We start from the raw sequence: 23,930 nt of genomic DNA, 5'->3' as shown, positions 1-23,930 counted from the left end.
AGGAAAAGAGAAAATACTAAAGAAAACATGGCTGAGGATTTTCCCAGAAATTATGAAATATAAGAATTCATAGACTCAAGAAGCACAGTGTGTCCTGGTTCAGACAAATACAAGGAAATCCACAAGTATACATATCTTGATGAAACTGCTGATCACCCATGATGACGAAAAGATACTAAATTCAGCTGGAGAAAACAGATTACACCATTCCAAGGCACACAGGGTTAGAGGAGCTGTAGAATCAATATTTTGCTGATGTACTCCAATATAACAGTGGTTTAATATATGTCTATATTGTCCATATAAACAAAGAAATGGTATAATTATCTGTACCTATCATGTAATATAGAGGATTATGTCCATAGAAATTTATTAAACCCTCGTTGAAAATAACAAAACATTGACTATTGTAAGATTCTAAGCAAATAACAGAAAAATAATCATGTGAGTTGGCAAAAGTTCTTCTAGTAAGCTTTGGGAGGTATAGATTGTAAACAAAAAAAAAAGTATAGTTCTCTGAAATTTTTACTAAGCAAGAAGGCACAGGTGTATGCCACATGCACTGAAGAAAACACATGTGTCAGAAAAGCTGTGGTCATCTTTCTTGGACTCAGAATATTTACACTAAGGTTCTTCTGCCCATCTGTCATACATTTTGGTATGCCTTTGTGGGAAATATGAAAGGAGTTTAGGAACCACACTTCAAAAACTGCATATTATGAAAGACCAGAAGGAGGAAAAGTGGTACCAAGGTTCCCAAGATATTCCACCAAAAAAATCAGAATAAGAAATGCTAGATGGTCTGTGTGCACAGAGCAATTCTTTCTTTTTTTTTTTTTTCCTTCCTTCTGTGTGTGAGAAAGGGTCTCCCTCTGTCGCCCAGGCTAGAGTGGAGTGGCATGATCTTGGCTCACTGCAACCTCTGCCTCCTGGGCTCAAGTCATCCCAGTACCTCAGTCTCCTAAGTAGCTGGGGCTACAAGTATGTGACTCTACATCCGGCTAATTTTTGTATTTTTTGTAGGGACGGGGTTTTGCTACATTGCCCAGCCTGGTGCACAGAGCAATTCTTATGCAACATAAAGATTTTCTTAGTATGGCATTATGGCTGAACTTTAGATGGAAGACACTAGAGCAGAAGATACTTAAAACTTGTAATCACCTGAGACCATCTCTTACAGTAGTTATTCCTAAATATGAAAACAGTAATATTCACAAACATTTATTATAAATAATCTGCTACCTGGAAAACTATATGTTACATAAACCTATTCCTAGATATTCTTCTATTTATATTAATGGGAGGCATAAATATAAATAATTTAAATCCTATAGGAACTTAAAAAATGAAATAGTTGGCCAGGCACGGTGACTCACGCCTGTAATACTAGCACTTTGGGAGGCCGAGGTGGGCGGATCACCTGAGGTCTGGAGTTCAAGATCAGTCTGACCAACATGGAAAAACTCCATCTCTACAAAAAATACAAAAATTAGCCAGGCGCGGTGGCGTGGGCCTGTAGTCCCAGCTACTTTGGAGGCTGAGGCAAGAGAATCACTTGAACCCAGGAGGCAGAAGCTGCAGTAAGCCAAGATTGCGCCACTGCACTCCAGCCTGGGTGACAGAGCAAGACTCCATCTCAAAATAAAAACAAAAAAAGGAAAAAAAGAAATAGTTATTGGTATATATCCATTTAGAGGCTTTTTATTTCAACAGGAGCACTATCCAACGGCTTTCAAATGCAATTAAAATAAAATTCAAACTCCCTCTGACTTACAAAACAATTCATTATTTAGCCCTTCTCTCCCTAAAACTCATCTGCTATTACTTCCTTCCTCCCAGCCAGGCATGATCCCTTAAATGTGCTCAACTTGTCCCTACTCCAGTGTCTTTGCTCTTCCTGAAACACTCTCAGCAGAAACACTCTAGGGGTGTTTGAATGGATAGCTCATTTTTCTCATTCAGGTATTAGAACGGGTCTTCCCTGAGCTGCAATCTAAGGAAATTTCCCAATTACTCTTATTATGTAACCCAGTTATATTATTTGCATAGCATTTATCACTCTGAAATTGAGAAACATGGATTGAGGGCTCCCTATGGTGCCAGGTCTTTGCTGGTGATGAGACAACAATGGCAAAATGGGTACATAATGCTGTTTCTGAATGTTCAGAATTCAGTTTAGCAGGAAAGATAACTAAACAAAGTAATCATAAAGTATGATAAGTAGAGTAATAAGGAAAGTACAAGGAAGTGTGGAAATAGTCAATAGGGGACCTAATATTTTATCTCAAGGTGCTGAATATGCAGAAAGAATTAATCTATAAAGACATATAAAGCATCTTGTGCACAATGCTACAAGAACTACAGCTTGAAATGAGGATGGTTCTTAAGGTGCATTTAAAGAAAATATCAGTATAAATTTAGTTTGGCAAAATTAAATAATATTAAAATAAAATATTCTCATTCTTGAAAAAAAAAAAAAAAAAAAACAGCAACATAAACTTTCCTGCCAAAACAAAAGAATAAAACAAAGGTTAATATATTTGTAATGGAAAAATAGTCAAGAGGGGGCGGAGCAAGATGGCCGAATAGGAACAGCTCCAGTCTCCAACTCCCAGCGTGAGCGACACAGAAGACCGGTGATTTCTGCATTTTCAACTGAGGTACTGGGGTCATCTCACTAGGGAGTGCTGGACAATCGGTGCTGGTCAGCTGCTGCAGCCTGACCAGCGAGAGCTGAAGCAGGGCGAGGCATCGCCTCACCTGGAAGTGCAAGGGGGTAGGGAATCCGTTTTCCTAGCCAGGGGAACTGACACACAACACCTGGAAAATCGGGTAACTCCCACCCCAATAAGGCACTTTAAGCAAAGAGGCACACCAGGAGAATACATCCCACGCCTGGCCGGGAGGGTCCCACGCCCACGGAGCCTCCCTCACTGCTAACACAGCAGTCTGCGGCGATCTATCGGCAAGGCAGCAGCGAGGCTGGGGGAGGGGCGCCCGCCATTGCTGAGGCTTAAGTAGGTAAACAAAGCCGCTGGGAAGCTCGAATTGGGTGGAGCTCACAGCAGCTCAAGGAAGCCTGCCTGTCTCTGTAGACTCCACCTCTGGGGACAGCGCACAGCTGAAGACCAACAGGGGAAACAGCGGGGGCCGGTGCAGACGCGAACGACTCTGTCTGACAGCTTTGGGGAGAGCTGTGGATCTCCCAACTCAGAGGTTGAGATCTGAGAACGGACAGACTGCCTGCTCAGGTGTGTCCCTGACCCCGGAGTAGCCTAGCTGGGAGAAATCCCCCACTAAGGGCAGTCTGACACCCCACACCTCACAGGGTGGAGTACACCCCTGAGAGGAAGCTTCCAAAGGAAGAATCAGACAGGTACACTCGCTGTTCAGCAATATTCTATCTTCGGCAACCTCTGCTGCTGATACCCAGGCAAACAGGGTCTGGAGTGGACCTCAAGCAATCTCCAACAGACCTACAGCTGAGGGTCCTGACTGTTAGAAGGAAAACTATCAAACAGGAAGGACACCTATACCAAAACCCCATCAGTACGTCACCACCATCAAAGACCAGAGACAGATAAAACCACAAAGATGGGGAAGAAGCAGGGCAGAAAAGCTGGAAATACAAAAAATAAGAGCGCATCTCCCCCTGCAAAGGAGCGCAGCCCATCGCCAGCAACGGATCAAAGCTGGTCAGAGAATGACTTGGACGAGAGGAGAGAAGAAGGCTTCAGTCCATCAAACTTATCAGAGCTAAAGGAGGAATTACGTACCCAGCGCAAAGAAACTAAAAATCTTGAAAAAAGAGTGGAAGAATTGACAGCTAGACTAATTAATGCAGAGAAGATCATAAATGAAATGACAGAGATGAAAACCATGACACGAGAAATACGTGACAAATGCACAAGCTTCAGTAACCAACTCGATCAACTGGAAGAAAGAGTATCAGCGATTGAAGATCAAATGAATGAAATGAAGCGAGAAGAGAAACCAAAAGAAAAAAGAAGAAAAAGAAATGAACAAAGCCTGCAAGAAGTATGGGATTACGTAAAAAGACCAAATCTACGTCTGATTGGGGTGCCTGAAAGTGAGGGGGAAAATGGAACCAAGTTGGAAAACACTCTTCAGGATATCATCCAGGAGAACTTCCCCAACCTAGTAGGGCAGGCCAACATTCAAATTCAGGAAATACAGAGAACGCCACAAAGATACTCCTCCAGAAGAGCAACTCCAAGACACATAATTGCCAGATTCACCAAAGTTGAAATGAAGGAAAAAATCTTAAGGGCAGCCAGAGAGAAAGGTCGGGTCACCCACAAAGGGAAGCCCATCAGACTAACAGCAGATCTCTCGACAGAAACTCTACAAGCCAGAAGAGAGTGGGCGCCAATATTCAACATTCTTAAAGAAAAGAATTTTCAACCCAGAATTTCATATCCAGCCAAACTAAGTTTCATCAGTGAAGGAGAAATAAAATCCTTTACAGATAAGCAAATGCTTAGAGATTTTGTCACCACCAGGCCTGCCTTACAAGAGACCCTGAAGGAAGCCCTAAACATGGAAAGGAACAACCGGTACCAGCCATTGCAAAAACATGCCAAAATGTAAAGACCATCGAGGCTAGGAAGAAACTGCATCAACTAACGAGCAAAATAACCAGTTAATATCATAATGGCAGGATCAAGTTCACACATAACAATATTAACCTTAAATGTTAATGGACTAAATGCTCCAATTAAAAGACACAGACTGGCAAACTGGATAAAGAGTCAAGACCCATCAGTCTGCTGTATTCAGGAAACCCATCTCACATGCAGAGACATACATAGGCTCAAAATAAAGGGATGGAGGAAGAGCTACCAAGCAAATGGAGATCAAAAAAAAGCAGGGGTTGCAATCCTTGTCTCTGATAAAACAGACTTTAAACCATCAAAGATCAAAAGAGACAAAGAAGGCCATTACATAATGGTAAAGGGATCAATTCAACAGGAAGAGCTAACTCTCCTAAATATATATGCACCCAATACAGGAGCACCCAGATTCATCAAGCAAGTCCTTAGAGACTTACAAAGAGACTTAGACTCCCATACAATAATAATGGGAGACTTCAACACTCCGCTGTCAACATTAGACAGATCAACGAGACAGAAAGTTAACAAGGATATCCAGGAATTGAACTCATCTCTGCACCAAGAGGACCTAATAGACATCTATAGAACTCTCCACCCCAAATCAACAGAATATACATTCTTCTCAGCACCACATCGCACTTATTCCAAAATTGACCACATAATTGGAAGTAAAGCACTCCTCAGCAAATGTAAAAGAACAGAAATTATAACAAACTGTCTCTCAGACCACAGTGCAATCAAACTAGAACTCAGGACTAAGAAACTCAATCAAAACCGCTCAACTACATGGAAACTGAACAACCTCCTCCTGAATGACTACTGGGTACATAACGAAATGAAAGCGGAAATAAAGATGTTCTTTGAAACCAATGAGAACAAAGAAACAACATACCAGAATCTCTGGGACACATTTAAAGCAGTGTGTAGAGGGAAATTTATAGCACTAAATGCCCACAAGAGAAAGCAGGGAAGATCTAAAATTGACACTCTAACATCACAATTAAAAGAACTAGAGAGGCAAGAGCAAACACATTCAAAAGCTAGCAGAAGGCAAGAAATAACTAAGATCAGAGCCGAACTGAAGGAGATAGAGACACAAAAAACCCTCCAAAAAATCAATGAATCCAGGAGTTGGTTTTTTGAAAAGATCAACAAAATTGACAGACCGCTAGCAAGGCTAATAAAGAAGAAAAGAGAGAGGAATCAAATAGATGCAATAAAAAATGATAAAGGGGATATCACCACTGACCCCACAGAAATACAAACTACCATCAGAGAATACTATAAACGCCCCTACGCAAATCAACTAGAAAATCTAGAAGAAATGGATAATTTCCTGGACACTTACACTCTCCCAAGGCTAAACCAGGAAGAAGTTGAATCCCTGAATAGACAAATAGCAAGCTCTGAAATTGAGGCAACAATTAATAGCCTACCCACCAAAAAAAGTCCAGGACCAGATGGATTCACAGCTGAATTCTACCAGAGGTACAAGGAGGAGCTGGTACCATTCCTTCTGAAACTATTCCAATCAATAGAAAAAGAGGGAATCCTCCCTAACTCATTTTATGAGGCCAACATCATCCTGATACCAAAGCCTGGCAGAGACACAACAAAAAAAGAGAATTTTAGACCAATATCCCTGATGAACATTGATGCAAAAATTCTCAATAAAATACTGGCAAACCAGATTCAGCAGCACATCAAAAAGCTTATTCACCATGATCAAGTGGGCTTCATCCCTGGGATGCAAGGCTGGTTCAACATTCGCAAATCAATAAACGTAATCCAGCATATAAACAGAACCAAAGACAAGAACCACATGATTGTCTCAATAGATGCAGAAAAGGCTTTTGACAAAATTCAACAGCCCTTCATGCTAAAAACGCTCAATAAATTTGGTATTGATGGAACGTACCTCAAAATAATAAGAGCTATTTATGACAAACCCACAGCTAATATCATTCTGAATGGGCAAAAACTGGAAAAATTCCCTTTGAAAACTGGCACAAGACAGGGATGCCCTCTCTCACCACTCCTATTCAACATAGTGTTGGAAGTTCTGGCTAGGGCAATCAGGCAAGAGAAAGAAATCAAGGGTATCCAGTTAGGAAAAGAAGAAGTCAAATTGTCCCTGTTTGCAGATGACATGATTGTATATTTAGAAAACCCCATCATCTCAGCCCAAAATCTCCTTAAGCTGATAAGCAACTTCAGCAAAGTCTCAGGATACAAAATTAATGTGCAAAAATCACAAGCATTCTTATACACCAGTAACAGACAAGCAGAGAGCCAAATCAGGAATGAACTTCCATTCACAATTGCTTCAAAGAGAATCAAATACCTAGGAATCCAGCTTACAAGGGATGTAAAGGACCTCTTCAAGGAGAACTACAAACCACTGCTCAGTGAAATCAAAGAGGACACAAACAAATGGAAGAACATACCATGCTCATGGATAGGAAGAATCAATATCGTGAAAATGGCCATACTGCCCAAGGTTATTTATAGATTCAATGCCATCCCCATCAAGCTACCAATGAGTTTCTTCACAGAATTGGAAAAAACTGCTTTAAAGTTCATATGGAACCAAAAAAGAGCCCGCATTGCCAAGACAATCCTAAGTCAAAAGGACAAAGCTGGAGGCGTCACGCTACCTGACTTCAAACTATACTACAAGGCTACAGTAACCAAAACAGCATGCTACTGGTACCAAAACAGAGATATAGACCAATGGAACAGAACAGAGTCCTCAGAAATAATACCGCACATCTACAGCCATCTGATCTTTGACAAACCTGAGAGAAACAAGAAATGGGGAAAGGATTCCCTATTTAATAAATGGTGCTGGGAAAACTGGCTAGCCATAAGTAGAAAGCTGAAACTGGATCCTTTCCTTACCCCTTATACGAAGATTAATTCAAGATGGATTAGAGACTTAAATGTTAGACCTAATACCATAAAAACCCTAGAAGAAAATCTAGGTAGTACCATTCAGGACATAGGCATGGGCAAGGACTTCATGTCTAAAACACCAAAAGCAACGGCAGCAAAAGCCAAAATTGACAAATGGGATCTCATTAAACTAAAGAGCTTTTGCATAGCAAAAGAAACTACCATCAGAGTGAACAGGCAACCTACAGAATGGGAGAAAATTTTTGCAACCTACTCATCTGACAAAGGGCTAATATCCAGAATCTACAAAGAACTCAAACAAATATACGAGAAAAAAACAAACAACCCCATCAAAAAGTGGGGAAAGGATATGAACAGACATTTCTCAAAAGAAGATATTCATACAGCCAACAGACACATGAAAAAATGCTCATCATCACTGGCCATCAGAGAAATGCAAATCAAAACCACAATGAGATACCATCTCACACCAGTTAGAATGGCAATCATTAAGAAGTCAGGAAACAACAGGTGTTGGAGAGGATGTGGAGAAATAGGAACACTTTTACACTGTTGGTGGGATTGTAAACTAGTTCAACCATTATGGAAAACAGTATGGCAATTCCTCAAGGATCTAGAACTAGATGTACCATATGACCCAGCCATCCCACTACTGGGTATATACCCAAAGGATTATAAATTATTCTACTACAAAGACACATGTACACGTATGTTTATTGCGGCACTATTCACAATAGCAAAGACTTGGAATCAACCCAAATGTCCATCTGTGACAGACTGGATTAAGAAAATGTGGCACATATACACCATGGAATACTATGCAGCCATAAAAAAGGATGAGTTTGCGTCCTTTGTAGGGACATGGATGCAGCTGGAAACCATCATTCTTAGCAAACTATCACAAGAACAGAAAACCAAACACCGCATGTGCTCACTCATAGGTGGGAACTGAACAATGAGATCACTTGGACTCGGGAAGGGGAACATCACGCACTGGGGCCTATTATGGGGAGGGGGGAGGGGGGAGGAGGCAGGGATTGCATTGGGTAGTTATACATGATATAAATGATGAATTGATGGGTGCTGACGAGTTGATGGGTGCGGCACACCAACATGGCATAAGTATACATATGTAACAAACCTGCACGTTATGCACATGTACCCTAGAACTTAAAGTATAATAAAAAAAAAAAAAAATATATATATATATATATATATATTTGTAATGGAGATCACAAGTGCTACGTCTATTTATTACAGTATTTAGAAGACAGTTTTATGAGCATACTAAATTAAAATATTAACTTAATTCAATCTTACTGAGATGTCCAATGGATAATAGCTTTGATTCCAGTTGTTTATATCTATAACCTGAAACTCCTGGTCATCTAATTTTACTTGTTAGACCTTTTCAAAGGAAAAGCATCAAAAAAAAAAAAAAAAAAAAAAAAAAACTTCATGGAAGAGGGAGACACTAGAGGTATTGCTGAAAGTTTCTCAGAGAAAAGAACATTAGAAATTGTGTGTTGAGGATTTACATAGGAATCCACTAAGGAAGAGAAAGTCAGGAGATTTTCAAAATTTCATTTTTAAAGCTTCAATAATATGGCTGGGCACAGTGGCTCATGCCTATAATCCAGTGCTTTGGGAGGATGAGGTGGGAGCATAGTTAGAGCCCAGAAGTTGGAGGTTACAGTGAACTATGATAACGACATAGTGAACTATAAGTGACACAGTGAGACCCTGTCATTCATAAATAAACCAGTAACCTTTAATAGTATGTACTGTTGTACCAGTTACAGTGCTCACAGAATTATACAGGATAATGTATAAAAGGTAAATGTTGTACATATGCTTTTAAAATACATTCTTGATATAATCCTGTTTGGCCCCTTCTCTTAAAAAGAAAACACCATGGCTGGGCACAGTGGCCTCTCAGCACTTTGGGAGGCCAAGGCCAATGGATCACCTGAGGTCAGGAGTTCAAGACTAGCCTGGCCAACATGGTGAAACCCTATCTCTACTAAAAATACAAAAATAAGCTGGGCATGGGGGTACAGGCCTGTAATTCCAGCTACTCAGGAGGCTGAGAAGAAGGAGAATTGATTGAACCCAGGAGTCAGAGGTTGCAGTAAGCCGAGACTGTACCACTGCACTCCAACCTGGGTGACAGACTGAGAGTCCATCTCAAAGCAAACAAACAAACAAACAAACAAAAACAGAAAAAAGAAAACACCATAGGAGGGAAACTGGCTATTTACGGGCTTTGGTCAGTTGGGTTTCAATTAATCAAGGCATTATCTATCCATCCATCTTAGCTGTAAGATGACTGTAAAGTAACTGAAAATATATGCTACCATGATGATTATATACAATTTAAACATTTTCTTATTTTTTAGTGCCTACTGTATCAGTCAGTAACTACACTAAGATATAAAAAAGAGTAAGACCAAGCAAGACAGGATCTCTGTTCTCTTATATCTACACCATCTTTTTATATTGCCATAGGACACTCTCAGCCAACATGTAAGGAAGAAGATATCTGCTGGCTGCTAAGAATGAAAACCAACTGCTCCCTCCTGTTGTATCATGAATCGTTTAGCCTTCACACCCACTTTCCAGGAACTTTTTAATTCACATTTTTCATGTAAAGGCATGGGAAGGTTTAAGGAAATCATAAAATCACATCATTCAAGTAGGTTTAGGTCAATCTAGGCATTAACCTACAAAGTATGAAAATTAGAGTAACTTCTGTAATTTTGCTTAGGTCTTAACTTGACGTCCTCACAAATTAGTAAAATAAAAGTGATGTTTTTCAGGTTGAAAATTCAAAACAAAGAAAACTTTTTTCCTTCCATATTCCTATCGGTAATTTCAGGTGCAATTCTGGAAAAAATCTCATGTTTGATTAATCACTAATCAAACTATGCTGGGGGTCCTGTGCAGTGCAAACATTAGGGAAATAGTCTAAAAAATAAAAATAAAAGAGATCTAAGGACACAGAGAATAGTCACAATCTCTCAGAAATAAAGCTAGAAATATATGGTTTAGAGATTTTAATGCTTACACATAGCCATAGTTCCCCATATTCAATGTTACCAGTTCTGAGAAGTATAAGACCGATGAATTTTAGGAATATGTCATGTCAGATTCCAAGTCAGCTTGCTAAGCAAACATAGTAACAACAATTTTAAAATTCTATGTGTGTAAAAAAAGCCCACAGAGTATTACATGTAATTTGTTATGTGTATATAAAAATATTTTAACAAACAAATATGCTGTAACTATTCCTCTGACAATGAAGTTTAAAAGATAAATTACCTAACAAAATCAAGTCAGAGATACGAACAGATAAAAGTATTATGATAAAAACAAAATTATTTACCTTTAAGTGTACTTTTGCAAAGCCGATTAGAATTATATCTTTAAATATTACACATAAGAAAAGTATATCAATATTAACTTGGAGAATTAAGACTTAGTGGTACTTTCAGGTAATTATAAGATAAACTTTCCACCTCCCCCTAAAGCACTAGTGGCCATACAAAGCAGCAAGCCACTTGAATGGGCAAACTACACATGGTGGACATCAGTACATTTCCTCAGATTATAAAATAAACCCAGATGTAGCAAAAATGGTTGCTAAGAGAAAAAGAAACAAAGTGATTAGCTAACAACAGACTTTAGCACAAGCCTACAAGGTCTGAGCCTTGAGCAGAAGAAAAGTAGTTGACTAGTAAGAGGAAGGAAACCAAGGTTCTACACATAGCTCTATTTTTTGTGACACTGGACAAGCCAAAGAACCACTTCACATTTAGTTTACTGTAGTAGTTTTTGTTTTATAATCACTTCCTAAGAATAATTCAGAGTTTAGAATTTTGCAAAAGAGGAACCTTAACAAGATTTGGAAGATGGAGGGAAATAGTAGCCAATATTCTCTGCAAGTCTTCATGTTTTAAATGCAGTGAAAGACCAATGGAAAGGTGCTGGCAGATTCTAGCTTGTTCCCACTTTTCCTGGCTCTGTGACCACTTCTTCTTCCTGACCCTTGGCCCTGCTGAACAACAGCAACTGCAGCCTCCCGGCCTTACCCCAGATGCAGAGGCCACAGCCTCCCATTAATGTCTACCAGCCTTCTGGTGGTTTCAGTCCACCAGCTGGATGTGCTGCTGGAAGTTTCCGAGGTTCCCTTGAAAGCTCCCAAGTTTTTAACCAGGTCAAGTGCTTCAGGAGGGTTGGTTGTGACTTTGATCCTTCAACTCCCTCTTCTGGACCCTTACTTGTCAGCTTTTTCCACAAGTGGGTAAGATTTTATACCTAAAATGAATCTCTTATTCTGTAATACTCTATTGGTTCTGCTGCCTTAATTAAACTGTGATATATTCCTTTGGATGAAAAAAAATCAAAGTTTTAGGAACAGAAGATCTTCAAGTTTTAAAATCTGAGGATTCTCTCTATACTTAACTTCCCTACTCCCCACTCCCTGCAACATACACATAGAAGCACATCACAATTACAGACAAAATTTGAGTAATGTACCCAGAGGAATGAATGAAAATCATCATTAAAGGTTGCCGTTTAATATTGGTCAGGGAAGTAAACACATTATTCCTCACTATATCTTTGGAATTTCATCTACAATACCTATTCAGAAACAGAATTACATTAAGGTCCTATTTATATGTCTGTCAAGATTAATCATCAGAACTATGCTACAACAGATCTAAAATTTTATGTTTTTAATTGAATGAATATCTCTCATAAACATTCACATTCAGTCTCTTGATTAGTTGGCTCTACTTAATCATCACTCTGTCATTAATTAATTTAGCCTTTATTTGGTATCTGTTATGTGCCAAGCATGACATTATGTGCCGGGTAAAACATGCCACACGTTCATACTTCTGGCCTCTGGATCTACTACTTCCCTGTTCAGAAGGCTCCCTCTACTCTGCAGGCACCCAAACTCTGTGGAAACAAGTTCAGAAGGCATGCACTCTGTGAAACCTTCTCTGAAACCCCATCCATAGAGTCAATCATTCATTTCTTTTTTTTTTCTTTTAAAAAGAGAAATGAATGACTATTTTGTACCTATGTCAACTTTGCATTAATTTATCTTTTTGCTTACGTGCCTGTGCCTAAGATCTCCTATGTATGTGGCATATATTTATTTTGATTTGGATTTGTTTCTTCTGTAAGCCTAAGTATGCTATATTTGTCTATTACAGCATTCTCCACACTATAATAGTTAAATAGCAAGTCTGTTTCTTTGACTGGATGCTGAACTTCTTACAGGACATATATTAGAATAATATTAGAAATTATTTCATTTTGTTTCTCCAGTGTAAAAGACCTTCAATGGCATACACTAGACATTCAAAAGTCTTTATTTTTTATTACTCATTTATTTATCTGAGACAGGGTTTTGTTGTGTTGATGAGGATGGAGATGAAGTGACATGATCATAGCTCAGTGCAGCGTTGAACTCTTGGGCTTAAGTGATCCTTGTGCTTCAGCCTCAAGATAAGCTAGGGCCATAGGTGCATGCCACCACGCCCTGCTAACTAAAAAAAATTTGTTGTTGTTGAGACAAGGTCTCACTATGTTGCCTGGGCTGGTCTTAAACTCCTGGTTTCAAGCAATCCTCTCGCTTTGGCCTCTCAAAGTGTTGGGATTACAAGTATGAGCCATCAAAAGTCTGTTAATTTTTGACCACAAACAGCCATCAAAAGTCTTTGTAAATTTTTGATGAGGGTGACAGGATCATTCAATGGGGAAAGCCTAGTATCTTCAGTAAATGATGACAGAACAACCGGAAACCCATATGTTAAAAAATGAAGTTGGACCTTTACCTCATACTGAGAGGTGACAACGTGCTAGCAGCCCTGGCTCTCGGCGCCTCCTCAGTCTTGGCATCCACTCTGGCAGCGCTTGAGGAGCCCTTCAGCCCGCCACTGCACTGTAGGAGCCCCTCTAGGGGCTGGCTGAGGCCAGAGTCGGCTCCCTCTGCTTGCGGGGAGGTGTGGAGGGAGAGGAGTCCTCGGGAACCGGGGCTACGCAGTGGCCCGCGTCCAGGCCAGCACGAGTTCCGGCAGGCACCGGCCTGGCGGCCCCACACTTGCAGCCAACGGCCCGCGCTGCTGGCCCAGGGCAGTGAGGGGCTTAACACCCGGGCCAGCAGCTGTGGTGGGTGAGCCTGTTCCCCGGCAGTGCCGGCCTGCGGGGGCTGCGCTCAAGTTCTCGCCTGGGCCTCAGCTGCCTCCCCATGGGGTAGGGTTCCGGGCCTGCAGCCCGCCATGCCTGAACTCCCCCCCCCATGGCAGTGGGCTCCGGGGCAGCCCAAGCCTCCCCGAGGAGCGCCGCCCCCTGCTCTGTGGCGCTTGGTCCCATGGACTGCCCAGGGGCTGAGGAGTGCGGATGCATGCCGCTGGACTGGCGGGCAGCTCCGCCCCTGCCCCGGGGCGGGATCCACTGGGTGAAGCCCGCTGGGCTCCTGAGTCTGGTGGGGACTTGGAGAGCTTTTATGTCAGACTGAGGGATTGTAGACACACCAATCAGCACTCTAGCCCAGGGTTTGCAAGTACACCAACCAGTACTCTGATTACTTAGTATCTAGCTAACCTAGTGGGGACTTGGAGAAGCTTTAATGTCTAGCTAAGGGATTGTAAATGCACCAATCAGCACGCTGTGTCTAGCTCACGGTTTGTAAATACACCAATCTGTACTCTGTATCTAGCTAACCTAATGTGGACTTGGAGAACTTTTCTGTCTAGCTAGAGGATTGTAAATGCACCAATCAGCACCCTGTCAAAACGGTCCAATCAGCTCTCTGTAAAGTGGACCAATCAGCTCTCTGTAAAATGGCCCAATCAGTGGGATGTGGGTGGAGCCAGATAAGGAAATAAAAGCCAGCTGCCAGAGCCAGCCAGCAGCAACCCCCTAGGGTGCCCTTTGACACTGTGGAAGCTTTGATCTTTCCCTCTTTGCAATAAATCTTGCTCCTGCTCACTGTTTGGGTCCATGCTGCCTTTATGAGCTGTAACACTCACTGCCAAGGTCTGCGGCTTCACTCCTGAAGCCAATGAGACCACGAAGCCACTGGGAAGAATGAAAAACTCCAGACACGTTGCCTTTAAAGCTGTAAGACCGCGAAGTTCTGCAGCTTCACTCCTGAAGCCAGCGAGACCATGAACCCGCTGGGAAGAAGGAACAAACTCCGGACACACCATCTTTAAGAACTGTAACACTCACTGTGAGGGTCTGCAGCTTCATTCTTGAAGTCAGAGAGACCAGGAACCCACCAATTCTGGACATAATACCATCAACAAAAAATTTCCATTATAAAAAAAATTTTCTAAATCATATATCTGATAAAGGTACAGTATCTGGAATAAATGAAGAACTCTTACCACTCATCAACAAGAAGTCAAGGAACTCGATTAAAAAATAGCCAAAAGGCCGGGTGCGGTGGCTCACACTGGTAATCCCAGCACATTGGGAGGCCAAGGCTGCTGGATCACTTGAGGTTAGAAGTTCGAGGCCAGCCTGGCCAACCTGATGAAACCCACGTCTACTAAAAATACAATAATTAGCAGGGCACAGTGGCAGGTGCATGTCATCCCAGGTACTTGGGAGGCTGAGGCAGGAGAATGGATTGAATCCAAGAGGCAGAGGTTACAATGGGCTGAGATCATGCCACTGCACTCTAACCTGGGTGACAGAACAAGTCTCTGTCTCAAAAAAGCATGGGGTGGGGGTAGGGGGGACAAAAGACAAGCTTTTCTCCAAAGAAAATACACAGACAACAAGCACACAAAAAGCTACTTGAGGTCATTAATGATTACAGAGACGTAAGTGAAAACCACAAGGATGTACCACCTCACACCCAGTAGAATGATGTGTTAGCTTACCAAACAAATAAAAAAACAAAGAAAAGTAAGTATTAGTAAGAATGTGGAGAAACGAACCCTCAAACGTTGCTGGTGGGAATATAAAATGATACAGCCATTTTATGTTTGAAAGAATTTGGCAGTTTCTCAAAAAGTTGAACATAAAATTGCCATATGACCCTGTAATTCTACTACTAGGTGTATACCAAAATATGTGAAAACAGGTACTCAAACAGCTACTTGTACAGCAATATCTATAGCAACATTATACACAGTAGCCAAAAAGCAGAAACAGCTCAAATGTCCATCAATGGATAAATGGATAGACAAATTGTAGTGTACAGATGATCCTCAACTCATAATGGGGTTATATCCTGATAAACTCATTGTAAGTTAAATGTATCATAAGTTGAGAATGTATTTAATACACTTAACCAATCAAACATCATAGCTTAGCCTAGCCTATCTTAAATGTGCTCAGAACACTTACATTGGCCCCAGTTGGGCAAAATCATCTACCACAAAGCCTAGCTTATACTAAAACACTGAATATCTCATGTAATTATTGAATACCGTACTGAAAGTGAAAACCAGAAGGGCTATACAGGTACGCAAAGTACAGTTTCTACTGATTGCACTATTATTTTGCATCATCATAAAGTTGAAAAATCTTAAGTTGACTCATTATAAATCAGTGATCACTTATATACACACAGTGGAATATTATTTGGCTATAAAGAGAACGAAGTACTGATATATGCTACAGTTTGGATGAATATACAAAACAGTATGCTAAGTGAAAGAGGCCAGATATAAAAGGTCACATATCATATGATTCTATTTATATAAAATATCCAGAATACATAAATTCATACAGACAGGATAAATCCAGATTGGTGAATTTAGAGTCAAGTTGGTGGTTGCTAGGGGCTGGAAGGAGGGAGAAGGATAGAGACAAAGTGCCTACCAGGCAAGGGGTTTTACTTTGGGGTGAAGAAAATGTTTTGGAACTAGACAGAGGTGGTAGTTGCTCAATATTGTAAATGTACTAAATGCCAATAAATGTTCACCTTAAATGGTTAATTTTATGTTATGTGAATTTATCTCCAAAAATTATTAAAACACATACACAAACCATAAGTTAAATAAATTAAAGAACAAATAGGAGAGATACCACTAAGCCTAGGTGGCCATAAAATTTCCTAGGAAAATAAGGCTCATGTTCTTTGTTATGACAGAATTTGTGATTTTTAAGACACAATAACTTGTGACTTTTATAAGCTCGCACCTCCTAAATCTGAAAACTGTGTAAAGACAAAGAATAGAAAGACTTGAAGCTGGCTACTATCATGTGATATTTGGAGTTTATGATTAGTGTAGTTGATGCTGTGGTGTGCCAAGAAGATCCTCCTTTATGATGAAAATATTCACTTCCCAGCTGCCATGCAAGTTGCCTGCTGATGATTCCATAATTACATTCCTCTCTTGAAATTTACCTTGGCTGGCTGTGTGTGCTTCTTCACCCAAATTTATACCCCTTCTCAGGGGCACATTCAATCACTTGTCAGTGAAGGACTACAATAATACATTTTATACATGGCAGTGCTATGTTCTAGGGATAAATCAATGAACATGATGGCGATGATCTCTGTCCTCCGGACCCAGAGGTAGTTATATAAGTAATTAGAATAAAATATGCTAAGTGATGTAATAAGAGCACACACAAATGCAACTTAACTTGGTCTTGTGACAGGCTCAGGGAAGGCTTCCTAGAAAACATGATGTCTACCATGATTGCATATTTAGAAAACCCCATCATTTCAGCCCAAAATCTCCTTAAGCTGATAAGCAACTTCAGCAAAAGTCTCAGGATACAAAATCAATGTGCAAAAATCACAAGCATTCCTATACACCAATAACAGAGAGCCAAATCATGAGTTAATTCCCATTCACAATTGCTACAAAGAGAATAAAATACCTAGGAATCCAACTTAGAAGGGATGTGAAGGATGTCTTCAAAGAGAACTACAAACCACTGTTCAACGAAATAAAAGAGGACACGAACAAATGAAAGAACATTCCATGCTCATGGATAGGAAGAATCACAATTGTGAAAATGGCCATATTGCCCAAAGTAATTTATAGATTCAATGCCATCCCCATCAAGTTACCAATGAGTTTCTTCACAGAATTGGAAAAAACTACTTTAAAGTTCATATGGAACCAAAAGAGAGCCCACATTGCCAAGACAATCTTAAGCAAAAAGAAAAAAGCTGGAGGCATCATACTACCTGACTTCAAACTATACTACAAGGCTACAGTAACCAAAACAGCATGCTACTGGTACCAAAACAGAGAGATAGACCAATGGAACAGAACAGAGCCCTCAGAAATAACACCACACATCTACAACCATCTGATCTTTGACAAACCTGACAAAAACAAGAAATGGAGAAAGGATTCTCTATTTAATAAATGGTGTTGGGAAAACTGTAGAGAGCTGAAACTGGATCCCTTCCTTACACCTTATACAAAGATTAATTCAAGATGTATTAAAGACTTACATGTTAGACCTAAAACCATAAAATCCCTAGAAGAAAACCTAGGCAGTACCATTCAGGACATAGGCATGGGCAAGGACTTCATGTCTAAAACACCAAAAGCAATGGCAAAACAAGCCAACATTGACAAATGGGATCTAATTAAACTAAAGAGCTTCTGCACAGCAAAAGAAACTACCATCAGAGTGAACAGGCAACCTACAGAATGGAAGAAAATTTCTGCAATCTACCCATCTGACAAAGGGCTAATATCCAGATGTACAAAGAACAGAAACAAATTTACAAGAAAAAATCAAATAACTCTGTCAAAAAGTGGGCAAAGGATATGAACAGACATTTCTCGAAAGAAGACATTTATGCAGTCAACAGACACATGAAAAAATGCTCATCACTGGCCATCAGAGAAATGCAAATCAAAACCACAATAAGATACCATCTCACACCAGTTAGAATGGCAATCATTAAAAAGTCAGGAAACAACAGGTGCTGAAGAGCATGTGGAGAAATAGGAACACTTTTACACTATGGGTGGGAGTGTAAACCAGTTCAACCATTGTGGAAAACAGTGTGGCGATTCCTCAAGGATCTAGAACTAGAAATACCATTTGACCCAGCCATCCCATTACTGGGTACATACCCAAAGGATTATAAATCATGCTGCTATAAAGACACATGCCCTCGTATGTTTATTGCGGCACTATCCACAATCACAAAGACTCTGAACCAACCCAAATGTCCATCAATGACAGACTGGATTAAGAAAATGTGGCACATATACACCATGGAATACTATGCAGCCATAAAAAAAGGATGAGTTCATGTCCTTTGTAGGGACATGGAAGAAGCTGGAAACCATCATTCTCAGCAAACTATCCCAAGAACAGAAAACCAAAGGAAAAGAAGTCATTATATGAAAAAGACACACGCACACACATGTTTATAGCAGCACAATTTGCAACTGCAAAGAGATGTAAACTATCTAAGTGCCCATCAACCAATGAGTGGATAAAGAAAATGTGGTATATATACACCATGGTCTACTACTCAGCCATAAAAAGGAATGAAATAATGTCTTTTGCGGCAACTTGGATGGAACTGGTGGCCATTATTCTAAGAGAGGTAACTCAGGAATGGAAAACCAAGTATCATATATTCTTACTTATAAGTAGGAGCTAAGCTATGAGAATGCAAAGTCATAAGAATGATATAATAGACTTCGGGGATTCGGGGGAGGGGGTGGTGAGGAAGGGGAGTGAGGGATAAAAGACTACATATTGGGCTGAGTGTATACTACTCAGGTGATGGGTGTACCAAAATCCCAGAAATCACCCCTAAATAACTTATCCATGTACCCCAAAACTACCTGTACCCCAAAAACTGTTGAAATAAAAATAAATTTAAAAAATTATCTATGAACAAAGCTACTTTTATTTAAAGTGGATGGAAAAAACCCTAGAGCCAGAAACTCTTGTTTTTCCCCCACACTCTAACTTAAACATAACTTTGCAGAGTATTCATTAATTTTTTCTTGTTATTATAAGCAAAAAGGAGAGGCTAAACTTCAACCAAACAATTGACCCCAAATACAACACATTTTAAGAGAACATGTGTATCCTTTAGCCTGAAGTAGATTCTTTCAACAAATAGTAAGCTTTTTTTAATGCTAACATAATCCTAAATTTGTAATAATTTCAGTGTGACACTGGTAGGACCAGCAGGTTTCCATGCAAAATCATCAGCTACAATTACAAAATATTTTTTATGTTTGTAATGAAAAGCAGAAGCAATACCAAAATACTTAGGTTGGTTGGACATGCTAAAGATTATATCACCAACTGTTCTGGCAATGAAGTATTAGAAAGAGTAGAAAATTTCTCAGTCATTTCCTACCTGCTGGCCATATTCCACTCGAGGGCTGGATTTTGAGAATTCCTTTCAGTCTCTTTTAGCACCCCTCCTGAGACACTTTCCTTCTCTGGTTTTAGTTGATCCCACTGTGCAGTACCTATATTGATAGACTGCAGGTCTATTTGGTATTGTCTGTCTTCGATTTCTGATCCAGGATCTCGAAGAATTCCTAAGTTCAAGGCTCTCCTGTAAAGGCAGTGAAAAAAACAAAAACAAAAACAAGAAAACAGATAAAATAACCATTCCATGTTTATTTTGTTCACTAACATATTGTCAATACCATTTTTTTCACTGTGGATTACTGATGAATAAACTGGGGCACATCTATGAAAAAGGTTTCAGAAAGTTAGCTCATATTATGACTTGAAAACATATCCAAAACTTATCACTTAGAGTAATCTACACTACAATGACTTCTTACGTTATTCCTGGCATGTTACTCTTTTTCTAAGTACTTTCACATACGTGATTTCAATCCCTGAGATGCTCTGAGGTTCTATTTTATGTCCATTTTTACCAATGAAAAAATAATTCAGAGAGTTTGAAAGACAGCTAAAGTTACAAAACTAGTATGGGACAAAACTACAACACAAATACAGGGGTTTTTTGTTTGTTTTTTTGTTTTTTTACTCAAAACCCTTTCCCTTGCTAATCATCTACTTCCTCTGAACTTTGATTTCTTGTTAGGAAAGGTAATGGGGCCTTCTTAATCTATTTCACCCCCTCAACCCTTGCTCTTCATTCTTTATATAACCCAAATGTAGTTGTTGAGAAATGACAAGGTTTCTGATGTAGAATAACAGTGAGGTTTACTGCCCCATATAGAGTTGGAACATACAACGTTGATCCTACTGGGTCCACTGCTAAGTAAATGAATAAAATAATCTGTAAAGCTAAATCAAAGGAAGTAAATAGATAAAGATTTTCATGAAGGTTTTAGAGTAAAATAGGAAGGCAGTAAGGTAGGGTGGGAAGCACAAAGTTTGAGAGCCAGAGAAAACTTAAGTGTGCCTGAATTTGGGACCTTTTTCTTTTTTTTTTTTTTTTTTTTTTTTTTTTTTTTTTTTTTTTATTATACTTTAAGTTCTAGGGTACATGTGCATAACGTGCAGGTTTGTTACATATGTATACTTATGCCATGTTGGTGTGCTGCACCCATCAACTCGTCAGCACCCATCAATTCATCATTTATATCATGTATAACTCCCCAATGCAATCCCTCCCTCCTCCCCCCTCCCCATGATAGACCCCAGTGTGTGATGTTCCCCTTCCCGAGTCCAAGTGATCTCATTGTTCAGTTCCCACCTATGAGTGAGAACATGCGGTGTTTGGTTTTCTCTTCTTGTGATAGTTTGCTAAGAATGATGGTTTCCAGCTGCATCCATGTCCCTACAAAGGACGCAAACTCATCCTTTTTTATGGCTGCATAGTATTCCATGGTGTATATGTGCCACATTTTCTTAATCCAGTCTGTCACAGATGGACATTTGGGTTGATTCCAAGTCTTTGCTATTGTGAATAGTGCCGCAATAAACATACGTGTGCATGTGTCTTTATAGTAGACTAATTTATAATCCTTTGGGTATATACCCAGTAGTGGGATGGCTGGGTCATATGGTACATCTAGTTCTAGATCCTTGAGGAATTGCCATACTGTTTTCCATAATGGTTGAACTAGTTTACAATCCCACCAACAGTGTAAAAGTGTTCCTATTTCTCCACATCCTCTCCAACACCTGTTGTTTCCTGACTTCTTAATGATTGCCATTCTAACTGGTGTGAGATGGTATCTCATTGTGGTTTTGATTTGCATTTCTCTGATGGCCAGTGATGATGAGCATTTTTTCATGTGTCTGTTGGCTGTATGAATATCTTCTTTTGAGAAATGTCTGTTCATATCCTTTCCCCACTTTTTGATGGGGTTGTTTGTTTTTTTCTCGTATATTTGTTTGAGTTCTTTGTAGATTCTGGATATTAGCCCTTTGTCAGATGAGTAGGTTGCAAAAATTTTCTCCCATTCTGTAGGTTGCCTGTTCACTCTGATGGTAGTTTCTTTTGCTGTGCAAAAGCTCTTTAGTTTAATGAGATCCCATTTGTCAATTTTGGCTTTTGCTGCCGTTGCTTTTGGTGTTTTAGACATGAAGTCCTTGCCCATGCCTATGTCCTGAATGGTACTACCTAGATTTTCTTCTAGGGTTTTGATGGTATTAGGTCTAACATTTAAGTCTCTAATCCATCTTGAATTAATCTTCGTATAAGGGGTAAGGAAAGGATCCAGTTTCAGCTTTCTACTTATGGCTAGCCAATTTTCCCAGCACCATTTATTAAATAGGGAATCCTTTCCCCATTTCTTGTTTCTCTCAGGTTTGTCAAAGATCAGATGGCTGTAGATGTGCGGTATTATTTCTGAGGACTCTGTTCTGTTCCATTGGTCTATATCTCTGTTTTGGTACCAGTACCATGCTGTTTTGGTTACTGTAGCCTTGTAGTATAGTTTGAAGTCAGGTAGCGTGACGCCTCCAGCTTTGTCCTTTTGACTTAGGATTGTCTTGGCAATGCGGGCTCTTTTTTGGTTCCATATGAACTTTAAAGCAGTTTTTTCCAATTCTGTGAAGAAAGTCATTGGTAGCTTGATGGGGATGGCATTGAATCTATAAATAACCTTGGGGAGTATGGCCATTTTCACGATATTGATTCTTCCTATCCATGAGCATGGTATGTTCTTCCATTTGTTTGTGTCCTCTTTGATTTCACTGAGCAGTGGTTTGTAGTTCTCCTTGAAGAGGTCCTTTACATCCCTTGTAAGCTGGATTCCTAGGTATTTTATTCTCTTTGAGGCAATTGTGAATGGAAGTTCATTCCTGATTTGGCTCTCTGCTTGTCTGTTGCTGGTGTATAAGAATGCTTGTGATTTTTGCACATTAATTTTGTATCCTGAGACTTTGCTGAAGTTGCTTATCAGCTTAAGGAGATTTTGGGCTGAGACGATGGGGTTTTCTAAATATACAATCATGTCATCTGCAAACAGGGACAATTTGACTTCTTCTTTTCCTAACTGGATACCCTTGATTTCTTTCTCTTGCCTGATTGCCCTAGCCAGAACTTCCAACACTATGTTGAATAGGAGTGGTGAGAGAGGGCATCCCTGTCTTGTGCCAGTTTTCAAAGGGAATTTTTCCAGTTTTTGCCCATTCAGTATGATATTAGCTGTGGGTTTGTCATAAATAGCTCTTATTATTTTGAGGTACGTTCCATCAATACCGAATTTATTGAGCGTTTTTAGCATGAAGGGCTGTTGAATTTTGTCAAAAGCCTTTTCTGCATCTATTGAGACAATCATGTGGTTCTTGTCTTTGGTTCTGTTTATATGCTGGATTACGTTTATTGATTTGCGAATGTTGAACCAGCCTTGCATCCCAGGGATGAAGCCCACTTGATCATGGTGGATAAGCTTTTTGATGTGCTGCTGAATCCGGTTTGCCAGTATTTTATTGAGGATTTTTGCATCAATGTTCATCAGGGATATTGGTCTAAAATTCTCTTTTTTTGTTGTGTCTCTGCCAGGCTTTGGTATGAGGATGATGTTGGCCTCATAAAATGAGTTAGGGAGGATTCCCTCTTTTTCTATTGATTGGAATAGTTTCAGAAGGAATGGTACCAGCTCCTCCTTGTACCTCTGGTAGAATTCAGCTGTGAATCCATCTGGTCCTGGACTTTTTTTGGTGGGTAGGCTATTAATTGTTGCCTCAATTTCAGAGCCTGCTATTGGTCTATTCAGGGATTCAACTTCTTCCTGGTTTAGCCTTGGGAGAGTGTAAGTGTCCAGGAAATTATCCATTTCTTCTAGATTTTCTAGTTGATTTGCGTAGAGGCGTTTATAGTATTCTCTGATGGTAGTTTGTATTTCTGTGGGGTCAGTGGTGATATCCCCTTTATCATTTTTTATTGCATCTATTTGATTCCTCTCTCTTTTCTTCTTTATTAGCCTTGCTAGCGGTCTGTCAATTTTGTTGATCTTTTCA

The 23,930-nt window shown here is 39.8% G+C and overlaps 1 protein-coding gene across 9 annotated transcripts in view; it reads right to left on the bottom strand.

The window, feature by feature from the left end:
* VPS13B (vacuolar protein sorting 13 homolog B) overlaps nucleotides 1-23,930 on the bottom strand; it is a 904,863-nt gene that overhangs the window by 312,983 nt on the left and 567,950 nt on the right. For all 9 annotated transcript variants that reach the window (XR_004059219.1, XM_010385612.2, XM_030937293.1 and 6 more), the window contains one exon: nucleotides 19,891-20,094. Coding sequence is in view for 8 of the 9 variants with exons in the window: in XM_010385612.2 (XP_010383914.1) it covers nucleotides 19,891-20,094 (204 nt within the window). In the remaining variant the exon portion in view is untranslated. The remainder of the gene's footprint in view (nucleotides 1-19,890; nucleotides 20,095-23,930) is intronic.

The sequence above is a fragment of the Rhinopithecus roxellana genome, chromosome 9 (assembly GCF_007565055.1).
Source record: "Rhinopithecus roxellana isolate Shanxi Qingling chromosome 9, ASM756505v1, whole genome shotgun sequence".
Lineage (NCBI taxonomy): Eukaryota > Metazoa > Chordata > Mammalia > Primates > Cercopithecidae > Rhinopithecus > Rhinopithecus roxellana.
Note: the sequence above shows the minus strand (reverse complement) of the source record. Positions and strands in the feature narration are given on the sequence as shown.